General features: G+C 44.7%; 1 protein-coding gene across 2 annotated transcripts; it reads right to left on the minus strand.

The window, feature by feature from the left end:
- Positions 1 to 573: 573 nt before the first annotated feature.
- Positions 574 to 5,921, minus strand: LOC147307620 (transcriptional regulator Myc-2-like). 2 transcript variants are annotated; one of them, XM_086271854.1, is made up of 3 exons: positions 5,800 to 5,921; positions 2,533 to 3,145; positions 574 to 1,513 (listed from the first exon to the last, which is right to left on the minus strand). In XM_086271854.1, the coding sequence occupies exons 1-3, from the start codon at positions 5,839 to 5,841 to the stop codon at positions 1,011 to 1,013; spliced, it is 1,158 nt and encodes a 385-aa protein (XP_086127980.1). In that variant the 5' UTR covers positions 5,842 to 5,921; the 3' UTR covers positions 574 to 1,010. The 2 variants fall into 2 exon arrangements, with proteins under 2 accessions (XP_086127980.1, XP_086127982.1); XM_086271856.1 differs by lacking the exon at positions 5,800 to 5,921 and adding an exon at positions 3,750 to 3,960.
- Positions 5,922 to 15,026: the final 9,105 nt, after the last annotated feature.

Below are 15,026 nucleotides of genomic sequence, written 5' to 3' on the forward strand. Positions count from 1 at the left end.
AGTCAAAAGATTATTTAACTACTAGAGTAGGGAGTTGTGTATATAGATACTGTTCAGTCAAAGCCATGCCGGTTGACCTTTGACCCTCTTAAAGTGATGCGGCTGGTAAATGCAGAGCAGCTGATTTGGTTTGAACTTTCACCCCGTGTTCAGTGTGGAAATCGCGCAGCACCACGACAGCCTCAGCGCGCTGCTCCGCTGGGCCGGATGTTCTCCGATGACGCAGCCGAAATGTTGAGTAATGACTGAAAAGAAACAGCTCAGGCCAGAATACAGAGGAAATGCCATGAAAATGACCCACAGGAATATGCGCTGGATCATTTTCAAGAGGCTGAATTTGTCTCTAAGGAACCAACTTGGCGATTCCACCCTCAGATGTTACAAGAAGCTGAAAACACTTCCACTGAAACTTGGAAGTTTATCAGTGACTGTGGGGTAACGTCACTGTGGGTTTAAGCTGATCCTTCTAGGGGGATCCAGCGGCTGCCTGAGGCACGTTTCACACCACCACATGAATTCTGGGACTTACAAACAAACAGGGAGGTTTGCAGAAACAAAGCAGACACTTTGAGATCAAGAGAAGCTCCAACATGTGAAGGGCTTTTATTCTGAAGGGATGAAAACACTTCTGATGTACTTTTAGTGCAAAAAAAGCTTTTGAACAAAAACAATATATATATAAAAAAATGAACTCTGAAATTAAAAATACACAATCACAAATACAAAAGCTTTAGGGAGTGAACGGATTAAATAGTGAATTAAATTATTGTTCATCATCAGCTGTAAATTAAAGTTATGACACATTTATTCACATTGTCGCCTCAAACTGGAATGTTTGAAAAACTACTTTAAATTAAAATAGTCAATAAAAACAAAAATAAATAAAAAACAGAAAACCTGATTACAGACGAGCAGCGAGCCCCACGGGCAGCGTGCTGCATTCAGGTGACGTCGGTCATTATTTTAGCTTTAAAACCTGAAGTGAAGAAACTAGAATGACTGAGCAGATGTTAATGTGAAGTCCTGAGCTGCTGCAGCCTCTGCTTCAGCTCTCTGCTCCTCTTCCTCAGTTCATCTTTCTTTGCCAACAGCTTCCTCTCCTGCTCTCTGACCTCCATGATGAACTCCGCCGCCTTCTTCAGGATCACCACCTTCGCCGCTTTTTCATTGTTGGCCACCGCTGGGACCTCGTCCCTCAGAACCATGAAGCTCATCTTCAGCTCGTTTCTCCGCTGCCTCTCCAGCACGTTGTGAGTCCTGCGCTTGTCGTTGTCCTCGCCCTCCGATTTCGGGCTCCAGCACCGGCGCCCGCCGCTCTGCCTCGGTGCCGCGCTGCTGCTCTCCGCCTTCACACGTTTCTCAGGGGGTTGCTGGGCAGCGTAGTTGTGTTGGTGGATGTTGACATGAGAGCGTTTCAGGACCAGAGGGGAGGTGTGGGACCGTCGAGATGACTTTCTCCTGTCCACTGTCACCACATCGATCTCTTCCTCTTCCTCTTCATCATCTTCCTCTTCTGAGAAAAAACAAGGAAAAACATTCTGGTGTAAATAAAAGTGATCGCGGTCTGAGCCAAAACCACCGTCCTGCTGATGGACGAGTGACTGAACAGGGACAGAAAACGAGTGAAAGCAGCAGAGCGAGACAGAAAACGTGCCCTCCTTGAACTCCTCGCTTCCATAGTTTTCAGACATTTACCGGCCAATGAAAACATTTCTCAGATGTCTGCTGACACTGACAGTACTGGTGGATATTTTAATCCACAGCTTAATTCAGACCAAGGTTACGTTTTAGTGTACTACTATCCACAGTAACTATAGCGTCAAAATAATGGTGACGTATGAGGAACAGAAAGAGCCCTGTGGTGAAGCTTTCTGAACAGCTGGTCTGATCTGGGATGACAGGCACGGCTTCACTGAGAGCCCCCACATCATTTGACTGTCCTCTGCACTTCCTGTGATGTAAAAGTACTGACCGCAAGAAGAAAACCAGCTACTGATTTTAAGGAGTTCACTTATGTCAGCTGATTGGACCCCAACGCACCTGAGCCTGTTGAGCCCCGCCTTGTTTAGGCTCCCTGACTCAGAGATCTGACCTGTGTGTGTGTGTGTGTGCGCGCGCAGGATGTCACAATGTTTGCAGCATCTAATATTTGTAAGTCTAATAAATTAAAAATAATTTCACTACTTTAGGAAAAGTCTGTCGTTTCTACTTCTGTTATGAAAATCCTCACACAGCCTGCAGGATATTTGCCTGCTTGGTGATAGGCTGTTCCCAGACGCTGTAATTAAAGGATGGCCACACCACAGTAGTGTTGGATATCAATAGATGCAGTATTTTGAGATGCTCTGAAAATCACTGGGTTACTACATTTCCCAAAATGCAAGTGGATCCTACCTGATGCTTCTTTGTTTCTAACCACTGGTCTCAGAGGGTAAATGAGAAGTGAAGGAAAGGTCGGAGAAAAGCAGAATTCAGAGTTCAGTGACTCTGATACTCAGGATTAAAGAGCTGGCTTTTCAAAATAAAACTCACCTGATTCGCTGTCACTGCTGCTGGGTGGTGGCGAGTCCAGTCTCAGCTCAGACCCCACCTCCATCGCCACACCATCATCCATCTGCTTCTCACCCAGGAACACCACAGAGGGGTCAATGCAGTCTGTCACCGAGGTGTGGAAGTCCTGCAGGTACCCAGCGCTCACCTGAGACCCGCCCACCTGCTCGTCAGCTGTTCTGTCTGTGATGGTCTTAGTGTTGCAGGAGTCCCGGCGGGCCCGCAGCGAGGCCAGCCTCTCTGACACCACCTTCTCCAGCTCTGTGGCGGCGGCGAAGCTGCTGCTCCACATGCAATCCTGGATGATGAAGGACTGCAGAAATGCTGCAGAGGAGCTGTGGTCATCGTCCAAGAGGTCAGACACCGCCTCCAAGTGGTCGGCGGCAGACAGGGAGGGTCTCCGGCTGGGGGACAAGGGAGGTGTAGGCAGCAGCTCGAACTTCTTCCAGATGTCTTCGCTGGGAGCCGGCAGGAGCTGGCTGCGTGGAGGAGGGTAGAAGTCTTCCTCTTCACCATTCAGGAAGAAGTAGGGCTGGACCACGTCGTAGTCATAATCGTAGTTTGTGCTGTTCAACACCGGCGGCATGACGGCGGCCTGAGAAACACAACAGGAGGTCAGCCTGAGCCAAGCACATGACCACAACATCAAAAACCATCTGATATTACAACAGTGCAGGAGAATCAGTTAAGCATGCCAGACTCCATTCAAAAAACAGCTAGTTTAGCTTTCTTTGGATTAAAGTCCGAGTTTACATAATAGAAAGCAAAGATCCTTCATCAGTAAACAGCACTACACACATCTGCAGTGCAGATACACTCACTCAAATGTATTAAAACTCGGGATTTAACATGCGTAACAGCTTTAAAAGTAGTAATTTTATCAAAAAATAAGAACAGAATATGCGGTTAAAAGACATAAGTAAAGGTTGCAGAGCAGAGTTAAACACAGAGCTTCAGTATGAGTAAAGTCTCCAGACAGGCGAGAACTTCTGCAGATATGCGAAACTCAGCTGTCAAAATGCGCGACGCTAGTTTAATAACATTGAATCATTTATTCAGAGTCACGCATCAAAGGAAAAACGGTCAAAATGCGAAGAACGAACATCAGCGATAAATTCGGCACACATTTTAAACTGACTAAGCGAAAAGTTAAACGACAGCAAAGAAAAGCATCCAGAAAGCTTCAGACATAAACTTACCGTTTTTCTCCAACAGTTAAGGTGAAAACGTGAAAAAGGTCCAAATGTTCAAGCGAGTAACGAGTAAACTTATAGCGGGCTTTGTCCAGCAGAGCCTGTCAGTCTTAAATAATCCTCAGTTTCTCGAGAACAGCCGCTATAACGGTCCCTCAGTGTCGCCCAGCTGCTCTGCCGTCTCAGCGTGAAACTCAGCCATCAGCTGCTTCACACACATTAAATACTCCGGCTTTTATATCTTCATCCGCCGGCACTACAATCTTCCCGCCAAATGCGAACTACGTAGTAAACAAACGGGACCTATCGATGTGCTGCTGACCCTTTAGAAAATAACCTTTAGTGCATTTCTGCCATAAAAGCTTGATTGTAGTATTAGTTTTACTTTAAATTCAGCAAGAAGATGTGCAAAATATGGGAACTATTTTACTCAGCGGACGTGTACTTTTTGTGAATGGTAAGAGGGTGGTCGTGACTGTAAGTGATGTAAAGGAACAAAGTTCCGGGAAACCCGCTCTTATCCCGTGATGAAGTCATGAAAACAAACAAGAAAAACAATGTTTATCGAAAGAAAACCTGGATTGAATAAACAAACAAACAACAGAACGAAGAAAACGATCACGAGCTCCGAATGCAAAAGCAAAACACGACATGTAATAGAAAGATTTAAAACTAGATTAAAAGACTAAAAAAAAAAAAAAGTAATCTGCTGATAGAAAATGTATTAAATGAATCAAGTTTGATAAAATAAAAACAATTACAATATCATTAAAGAATAAAATAAAATTTTAAAGGAAAACTAACCTAAGAGAAGGAATTTTAAACAAAAACAAAACATATTTAAACAACTATTTTGAAAAATTATAAACAAAGCCACTAAAATGAGAAACAAGAATTTAGCACAGCAAATATACTGTTATTATATTTATTCATTTTACTTTGATGTGATTTTTTATTTTCTCTGTTTTGATGTCATCTAAATTAATTCTGGGAAAGACAACATCAAAATAACATCTATGAAACTGAAATATAAAGAACAGATTATGGGCTCCATGGTCAAGACCTATGAAGAAACTTTATTTATTTCTTTTTAAATTCACAAAATGAAAGAATGTGCTTCAACCATCTCCAGGTCTCATTTCCCGGGTGTACATCCTTTATTTCTCTCCTCATATCTTAGACCCTCCCATCAAAAATGAGGTGAAAGAAGCAGAAACACAGAAACTGAGGCAACAGGCGCGCCAGATGTTTAGCTGTTAAAGATGTCACGAGGAACAGCTGCATCGGCTGTTTATTGCTTCATTACAGCCTGTTGCTGTATTTGATGTCCTCAGAGGTACATTTAAACCAGCTTTTTGAAGCAGACTTCAGTGGACGTGTCAGGGAAGGGGACACAGGTGATGAGCAGGTGAAAAGGTTGTTGGTGAACCTGTACTTCAAGAGGAGGGAGGAACACTGGATGATGGCCAAGAGTGTTAGATTTAACGAGAATGCAGCTAGGGGGCATCAGATGGAAGTCTGTGGGAGGAAGTGAGTGAATGCAGAGCCAAGAATGCCGCACACAGTTTGGGAGGAGCTGAGACAGGCTCTGGGTGGTAGGAAGGACTTAGCAGATGACTGGAAGTGCTGAGGAAACGGACAAGAAAGTGTTTGGTGTATCGGGAAATACAAGGAGACTTGGTGGTGGAATGAGGCAGTGCAGGAAGGTATTTGGGTCAGCAAAAAAAGTGGGATATTCAGGAAGCTGAAGAAAGTGGAAGTACTGGGAGCTTAAGTGTACGACAAAGAGGTGACAAAGCAAAAAGCCCAGTACGCTGTATTTCAGGCTGATACCAAAGGAGGAGAAAATGACTTGTAATGATCGACTAAGCAGGAAAGGACAGAAGTGATTAAGGATGGAGATGATAATGTGCTAACAAGTGAAAGGAGTGTGAAGATGGAAGGAGTACTCTGGGGATGTGATGAATGTAGAAATGAGAGGATGACAGTTAGAAAATCAGGAAGCGCAGAGGATCGAGTGAGAGGTGGGGAAAAGCCACTGGCCCAGAAGACCTACCTGTGAAGGTGTTTTGGAGGGTGGTGAGCTTTTTAACAGCATCTTAGAGAAGACCCAGAATAAAAACCGCAAACCTGTTTACTAAATCCATGACACACAAAGACCACAGAAGAGGCTCACAGACACGCCAAGAAACAAAGTGGAGGCAGCACCATAAATAAGCACGGGTCTAATTAAGGCAAGTGGACACAGGTGAGGAAAACACACAGGTGCAGATACTCTGGGATACGCTGAGGACTTCAAAGTGCTACAGAAACACTCACTGTGTACCGGATATCACTATAAAATACACAACCCACCGCATGCAACACTATTTCATGATTTGAGCCAACCTTTGTTTAACAGCAGCTCCTCCTGCCTTTTACTCTGCTGCCCCCTGCTGGTCAAAACCTCACACTGCCTCAAACTGCAGGATTCTTGTTTATCTTTGCATTTTCCACGTCTAGTTTTTTGTTAGATTTAATTTATTATTCTTTATAATTCTGCCTGCTTTTTACAATACCGTCAATATAACATGAATAACATTTACCTTTAATAAAATATCATCTATATAAATGTTGCTGCTAAAGATAAAACCTTAAGGTTGCTGCCCTCTTGTGGCTGTAACAACACACTGCATTACCAACCATAACCATAAATTCTTATTGTTGTCTGTGGATGGAGGGATGGAGGTAAGTGGATAGAGTATGTGCCATTTTAATAGAAGTTATATTAATTTTTCCTAAATTTAATTTCATAACATAACAAAGCAGAAGATTTAGCTGAAATATTCAAACTACACATTTATTTAAACCAAACAAGTGTTTAAGATTTGTGTTCCCAGTGTTTGTAATCAGATGTAATCTGGGCTTTCTGACGTACATAACTGACTTCCAGCAAGGCTGCATGAATATGGCATTAGACAAAACACAACATGAACCCAGGAAAGACTCCAGCTGGAGGAACAGGCCAGTTAATGTCAGAGTTGTCCACATATAACCAAGGACAGCTTCAAAAACATCCGACTAACTGGAATTTCTAACTTAAAGACCTGAATAGAAGAGCCGATGATAGGCGAGCCTTACATTTTAAAAGATGAGCATGTTTTCATAAATAACAACCTTAATCAAGGATTAAGATACTTTTTCAGACAGTGATACAGTGTCAGGCTGTATCACACTCCAAGGTATACGTCACACCGCTGCACCAGTTTGACTCACTGAATCCATGGCAACAAAGTAATATTGAATGGGTTGCATTGTTGTATTTTGTCATGTTTCTCAGGTCTTTGTCTGAATTTCTACGAACATTATTGCTAAGGATTGTCTTATTGCATTGGAGTCACACTGGGTTAAATATGTACACTTGGGTTTTAAGGGGTATTTATTATTTTCTTCTTTTTTTTTTTTTTTGGGTTGTATGGAAGCCCCAAACGCAATTTCATTGTTCTTGACAATGACAATAAATAAATAAATACTAATACTAAAAAGTATTTCCTGTTTACTATAAATCTGACAACTTCTCACACAAATAAAAACGTCTGCCTCGGTTTGAAAGAGAGAAGCAAAGAGATGGAGCGCCATCCTGTGGTGAATCACTGGAAGTACAAAAAGAGAATTGTGGAAGACAGGAGGAAGCTGCGTGTGGAAGTAACAAAAAGCTGCAGTGGTGTTAGCAACATGTTTAAATTAACAAAACAATTTAACACGTTTGGAAAAAAGCTGATAATTTAGAAAGAAAATAAAAAAAGTCAAAATAAAGAAATTATAATGTGAGACCAAGAAAGATTTTAAACACACTGAGTGAAGAATCTCAAAAACTGTCTTAATGATTCACTGACTTACTCAGGAGGTTAAAATCTTTCATTCAGCGACCTGGATGCAGATGGAAAAACTGAACCGATAACATTAATGTATTAAAACATTATAGTTACTTTTAACAAACAGTCCAACTTGAACTGTTTTTAATTATTGTGGTAACTGATAACTGAACTTGCAGAGGCAGTAGGAGTGTGTTGGAGTGCACAGCTGGACAGGCCGCGTTTTTGTAACGGCATAAACGATGAAAGGCGGTGGATTGGCCAGTTGTTCATGATCGACTCTGAGCTGGACCAATTACAGCCGAGGAGGTCGGATGCACCCCCCCCCCCCTCTCGTTTGGGCAACGGCTCTGAAAGCAATCTCATCAGAGACAAACCAAAGAAAACGGAGAAGAAAAAACAGAAAGAAGGTGCAGAAAAAAACGAGTGCCAAAAGGAAACAAGCCCTTCAGGCAGACGCTGCCAAATATGTAAAGATAACTCAACTGTTTGGTGGTGTCTGTGGTGGAGCTTCCACAGATTCAGTAACATTAGCAAGTGGTGGAGGCCAGCAGGTGGATGAGAGAAAGGGGAGGCAGGAGGAGGAGAGACCCGGGGCGGTTCCAGGGGCGGAGGAACTTCAGGTCAGAAGTTATGACCTGCAGTCTATCCGGGTCAGTTATAAACCAAGTTTATTTTCATTGTGCTGACTTTTTATTGACGTTTATTCTTCTGCTTTGTGCGTCGGGGATTTGCAGGGCGGACTGACATGAAAAGAGCACTACACACCAGACCTGCGCTGAAGCTTCTTTCTTAAGGTGCTCAAAGTGTAACATCAGCAGCTTGTTTGCTGGCAGTCAGTTGTCAGCTCACAGAGCACGAGTGACTCGAGACGGCGAGTTTTGGAGCGTATAGTGGATGTGGTCCAAGTACTTGGGAAGAGGGGACTCAGCTATGGGCATGTGGAGAACGAGGCTGCACACGTGGGGTGAGAACACCATCGATCATGGTAACGTTCTGATTGTGTTATTAGGCAAGTATGATAAGTGCCTTGGAGAACATTTGAATGACTGCAATGAGAAAAGCAAGAAGTTGCATGAGTCCAGTGGAGGAAGAGGTAGAAGGTGTCTCATCACCCTACTTTCCACAATGACTGTCAACTCAGTGACTGATGCACTCGGCCATCTCATTCAAGAGAGCATCAACAGTGACGTCCAGAAAGCTGGCAGGTTCTCTGTTCAGCCAGACACAACCCAAAACATCACAGGTTATGATCCGTGTTCAGTAATCATCAGGTATGTTACTGAGGCCGTGCAGGAGAGGCTTGTCTCCATAGCGAGGTGCGATGCATCCACAGGCAGCACTTTGTAAACTTGCTGTGGTGGGGCGTGGTCTGCGGTGCCATGCAGGGAGGGCGGACGCACCTGCACGGCGTCCTTAATCACGCCCGCCTAGTTAAAAACACGGGGACTCAGGGGTTTGGTGATTGTTGTGGTGAGATGTAAATAAAGATGGCTCCGAATGATACTCCGTGGTCCCACCGTGCCTTATTCTCGCCACATTGGTGCCGAAACCCAGGAGACAGCACGGCGGGTCCGTATCGGAGCCAGGGAATGGAGGAGCTGGCCCAAATGGTGGTCGAAATGGCGGCCGCCCAGCGGGAGCAGGCGGCGGAGGTGCGTCGCCAGCAGGAAGAGCTGCAGGACCAGTCCGAGCGCCACCTGGAAAGGATTGGGGAGCTGGCGGCGCTGCTCTGGGCCTGGGCGCCACCCCCACAGGTGTGTCCCGAGGACAGTGAAGCGGTGGAGGAGGCGGCAGACGAGGCGCGCGAGGGTCTGCGCCGGCTGGAGGAGGAGGAGGAGCTGTGTGAGGGGCTGCTCGAGCCGGGAGTGGCGGCGGAGGGAGTAGTAGCAACGGAGGGAGTAGTAGCGACGGAGGAAGTAGTAGCGAGGGAGGAGTCGCGCGATGGGCTGCTCCAGCGGGGAGCGACGGCGGTGACGGATGGGCCGCGCAAGGAGCTGGAGGTCCCCGTGCCAGGGGAGCCTGCTCGAGTGGAACTGGCAAGCGAGGCGTGCGCCACGCTTGAGATCGCCGTGCTCACCAGACCGGCCTCACCACCACCAGAGGCCAGTACACGCCACACCTCTGTTGTGCTATGCAGACAAACTTAATCTTGTGCTTGCTGACACAACACAAAGTGTTGTTGAAAGTGGATCACTCTTTAATTTACTTAATGACATAGCTGTGTTCATGAAGGCGTCTTATCACAGGGTTAATCTGTGGGAGAAACAAACCCAAGAAGAGACGAGACACAGACGCCTCGGTCCATTATGATGGACATCCAGTATGATGTCCTGCAAAATATCTTTGGACACTTTGGAAAACCAGGTGATGCCTCTTCACTGATGCAGTGCTCACGCTGAAAAGATTGAAAAAGAAAACCTAGCTGTTTGTGCCAGAGCACGAGGTTTTAAAGAAGCACGAAACTGTGTTAACACACAGACATTTCTTAGTGTTTGAGCGAAGGACATTCTCTGCCCATCACATGGTGACTGCCTGTGACAAAGTGGTTTGGCATGAACTCATTTACCACTTACAGTCAGCCATAATACTTTAATTTAGACATTGCTGGTGTAACTTTGCTTAACACACTCTCCCGGGTTTGTTTGTGGTAGCAGTAGTTACATTCATCACATCCATGCATGTTTTTTAAAGCAAACACTACTGACCATCAGGTCATTTGAATTTTCTTCTGTTTACAGGCAAATGTCTGGTAAATTATGTTTCTTTATGTTGCTTTGGTTATGCTTACCATGTTTGTCCATTTATTCAGGTCATATATTTAAGACAGGTACAGTGGGGCAAAAAAGTATTTAGTCAGCCACCGATTGTGCAAGTTCCCCCACTTAAAATGATGACAGAGGTCAGTAATTTGCACCAGAGGTACACTTCAACTGTGAGAGACAGAATGTGGAAAAAAAATCCATGAATCCACATGGTAGGATTTGTAAAGAATTCATTGGTAAATCAGGGTGGAAAATAAGTATTTGGTCAATAACAAAAATACAACTCAATACTTTGTAACATAACCTTTGTTGGCAATAACAGAGGTCAAACGTTTACTATAGGTCTTTACCAGGTTTGCACACACAGTAGCTGGTATTTTGACCCATTCCTCCATGCAGATCTTCTCGAGAGCAGTGATGTTTTGGGGCTGTCGCCGAGCAACACGGACTTTCAACTCCCGCCACAGATTTTCTATGGGGTTGAGGTCTGGAGACTGGCTAGGCCACTCCAGGACTTTCAAATGCTTCTTACGGAGCCACTCCTTTGTTGCCCGGGCGGTGTGTTTTGGATCATTGTCATGTTGGAAGACCCAGCCTCGTTTCATCTTCAAAGTTCTCACTGATGGAAGGAGGTTTTGGCTCAAAATCTCACGATACATGGCCCCATTCATTCTGTCCTTAACACGGATCAGTCGTCCTGTCCCCTTGGCAGAAAAACAGCCCCATAGCATGATGTTTCCACCCCCATGCTTCACAGTAGGTATGGTGTTCTTGGGATGCAACTCAGTATTCTTCTTCCTCCAAACACGACGAGTTGAGTTGATACCAAAAAGTTCTACTTTGGTTTCATCTGACCACATGACATTCTCCCAATCCTCTGCTGTATCATCCATGTGCTCTCTGGCAAACTTCAGACGGGCCTGGACATGCACTGGCTTCAGCAGCGGAACACGTCTGGCACTGCGGGATTTGATTCCCTGCCGTTGTAGTGTGTTACTGATGGTGACCTTTGTTACTTTGGTCCCAGCTCTCTGCAGGTCATTCACCAGGTCCCCCCGTGTGGTTCTGGGATCTTTGCTCACCGTTCTCATGATCATTTTGACCCCACGGGATGAGATCTTGCGTGGAGCCCCAGATCGAGGGAGATTATCAGTGGTCTTGTATGTCTTCCATTTTCTGATGATTGCTCCCACAGTTGATTTTTTCACACCAAGCTGCTTGCCTATTGTAGATTCACTCTTCCCAGTCTGGTGCAGGTCTACAATACTTTTCCTGGTGTCCTTCGAAAGCTCTTTGGTCTTGGCCATGGCGGAGTTTGGAGTCTGACTGTTTGAGGCTGTGGACAGGTGTCTTTTATACAGATGATGAGTTCAAACAGGTGCCATTCATACAGGTAACGAGTGGGGGACAGAAAAGCTTCTTACAGAAGACGTTACAGGTCTGTGAGAGCCAGAGATTTTCCTTGTTTGAGGTGACCAAATACTTATTTTCCACCCTGATTTACGGATAAATTCTTTACAAATCCTACCATGTGGATTCATGGATTTTTTTTTCACATTCTGTCTCTCACAGTTGAAGTGTACCTCTGGTGCAGATTACTGACCTCTGTCATCATTTTAGGTGGGGGAACTTGCACAATCGGTGGCTGACTAAATACTTTTTTGCCCCACTGTATATGGGAAGCCCCAGTACTTCCTGTTTATATAGGGTCATGAGGTCATTGAGTTGTATTGTATGCAGTGTTTTACTTCTCAAACCATTTAGCTGAGTAAGTGAGTTTGTCAATTTCATGCATAATCTTGTTCCTGTTCTTTGTTTGGAATTGTATTGTTTGGTCTGACTAACCAGGTCAGGTGTGGGTAAAGTCCTGTATAAAGCAGGTGGGATTTTTTTTGCCTACCAGGTTGATTTTTTTGTAGAAGTATACTTAAAAGAACCTTTATAGTCTGCTGATGCTGTTTACTTATCACCTTTCTTGCTGCTTACGTTATGCTACCCCACACTGCCACACAAGATAGCCTCAAAAGCATCGCCCGGGACTTCCCAACTGTGAAGTCAGCTGCAGACACATTTGTGAAACAGACAAATTGGAAACTCGAGGAGAGTGAGGACAACGCAGACATGGAAGTGGAGGCTGAACTACCTGAAAAGAGGGCCAAGAAGAGAAAAGGCCGGAGAGATGACTGAAGCAAATCAATGCTGAGAAATCATATGGTGAAAGTGCACGACACCATCCTGGACACAGTTATAGAAACAATGCACAAACGATTTGTCACAGCTCTTCTCGCAGATTTGGCATGGTTGGACCCCAGGAAGTTTAGCCAGGGCAGAACAGTTTCTCTTCCTAGTAATGCTCTTCAAAACCTGAGCACATGTCTCCTCAAATTTGACAGCAGGGCTTCAGTAAATAACTTTCAGTGAGAACTGAAAAGTTTTGCTGGACAGTGGGAAAGGCTTAAGACATCACATGTACAGGACCGGAGCAGGAAAGATCTGAAGAACGGGACGAAGAAGGTGAAATGGTGACCAAAAGATGTGATTTTTGCAAAAACTGCCCACTGTGATGCTATCAAATACTCAACATGCTGTCTGATGCCTGTCGTCTCCGTGGGCTGGCACACAAGTACCTGTTGACCCTCTCCCTCACTCAGGCTGCCTGTGAAAGAACTTTCTCTGCACTCAAGTTCATTAAAAGCAGATTCAGAAGGGGTCTGTCTGCAAACAGGCTGGAGATCTTTATGCTGATGGCAAAAGGACATTGGACATTGGACATTGTAAATCAGGGTGGAAAATAAGTATTTGGTCACCTCAAACAAGGAAAATCTCTGGCTCTCACAGACCTGTAACGTCTTCTGTAAGAAGCTTTTCTGTCCCCCACTCGTTACCTGTATGAATGGCACCTGTTTGAACTCATCATCTGTATAAAAGACACCTGTCCACAGCCTCAAACAGTCAGACTCCAAACTCCGCCATGGCCAAGACCAAAGAGCTTTCGAAGGACACCAGGAAAAGTATTGTAGACCTGCACCAGACTGGGAAGAGTGAATCTACAATAGGCAAGCAGCTTGGTGTGAAAAAATCAACTGTGGGAGCAATCATCAGAAAATGGAAGACATACAAGACCACTGATAATCTCCCTCGATCTGGGGCTCCACGCAAGATCTCATCCCGTGGGGTCAAAATGATCATGAGAACGGTGAGCAAAGATCCCAGAACCACACGGGGGGACCTGGTGAATGACCTGCAGAGAGCTGGGACCAAAGTAACAAAGGTCACCATCAGTAACACACTACAACGGCAGGGAATCAAATCCCGCAGTGCCAGACGTGTTCCGCTGCTGAAGCCAGTGCATGTCCAGGCCCGTCTGAAGTTTGCCAGAGAGCACATGGATGATACAGCAGAGGATTGGGAGAATGTCATGTGGTCAGATGAAACCAAAGTAGAACTTTTTGGTATCAACTCAACTCGTCGTGTTTGGAGGAAGAAGAATACTGAGTTGCATCCCAAGAACACCATACCTACTGTGAAGCATGGGGGTGGAAACATCATGCTATGGGGCTGTTTTTCTGCCAAGGGGACAGGACGACTGATCCGTGTTAAGGACAGAATGAATGGGGCCATGTATCGTGAGATTTTGAGCCAAAACCTCCTTCCATCAGTGAGAACTTTGAAGATGAAACGAGGCTGGGTCTTCCAACATGACAATGATCCAAAACACACCGCCCGGGCAACAAAGGAATGGCTCCGTAAGAAGCATTTGAAAGTCCTGGAGTGGCCTAGCCAGTCTCCAGACCTCAACCCCATAGAAAATCTGTGGCGGGAGTTGAAAGTCCGTGTTGCTCGGCGACAGCCCCAAAACATCACTGCTCTCGAGAAGATCTGCATGGAGGAATGGGCCAAAATACCAGCTACTGTGTGTGCAAACCTGGTAAAGACCTATAGTAAACGTTTGACCTCTGTTATTGCCAACAAAGGTTATGTTACAAAGTATTGAGTTGTATTTTTGTTATTGACCAAATACTTATTTTCCACCCTGATTTACCAATAAATTCTTTACAAATCCTACCATGTGGATTCATGGATTTTTTTTTCACATTCTGTCTCTCACAGTTGAAGTGTACCTCTGGTGCAAATTACTGACCTCTGTCATCATTTTAGGTGGGGGAACTTGCACAATCAGTGGCTGACTAAATACTTTTTTGCCCCACTGTACGTGTACATAACATTCTAAACATTAAAACTAAAACTTACATATTTTTTAAACTTGTATAATATTTTTTATTTTCTATTTTATATATTTTTAAAATTTTCTATTTTTGGTGCATTTTTATGTTTTTTAACTAATCACTACTGCTACTTTCATCGCTTTTCGCCTTCTAAGGCACACTTTCACCTGAAGGTTGGCTTGTTGCTGGCCTCTATTTAACGACGTCTGTCTCTGTCTACTTTTCAAAATGGATCTGAAGTGGGAGAGGCAGACGTCGCTCAAATGCTCTACAGCACGAGCGGTGAAGTTCTTTTTAGGGTGATTTTTTTCGACAAAATCGGCCACCCTCTGAAAATCACGGAGAATGTCCTTGATATCGGCCGATGGTATCACGGCCTCCTCCTCGCTGAATTGTTGCTGTACTGATGAGTGCTGCATCGCCTCCAACTCTTGCAGC

The sequence above is a fragment of the Aulonocara sp. 'chitande type north' Nkhata Bay genome, linkage group LG18 (assembly GCF_057382095.1).
Source record: "Aulonocara sp. 'chitande type north' Nkhata Bay isolate Kocher_YH1m ecotype deep benthic linkage group LG18, A_spYH_male_GT1.1, whole genome shotgun sequence".
In the NCBI taxonomy this organism is placed as follows: domain Eukaryota; kingdom Metazoa; phylum Chordata; class Actinopteri; order Cichliformes; family Cichlidae; genus Aulonocara; species Aulonocara sp. 'chitande type north' Nkhata Bay.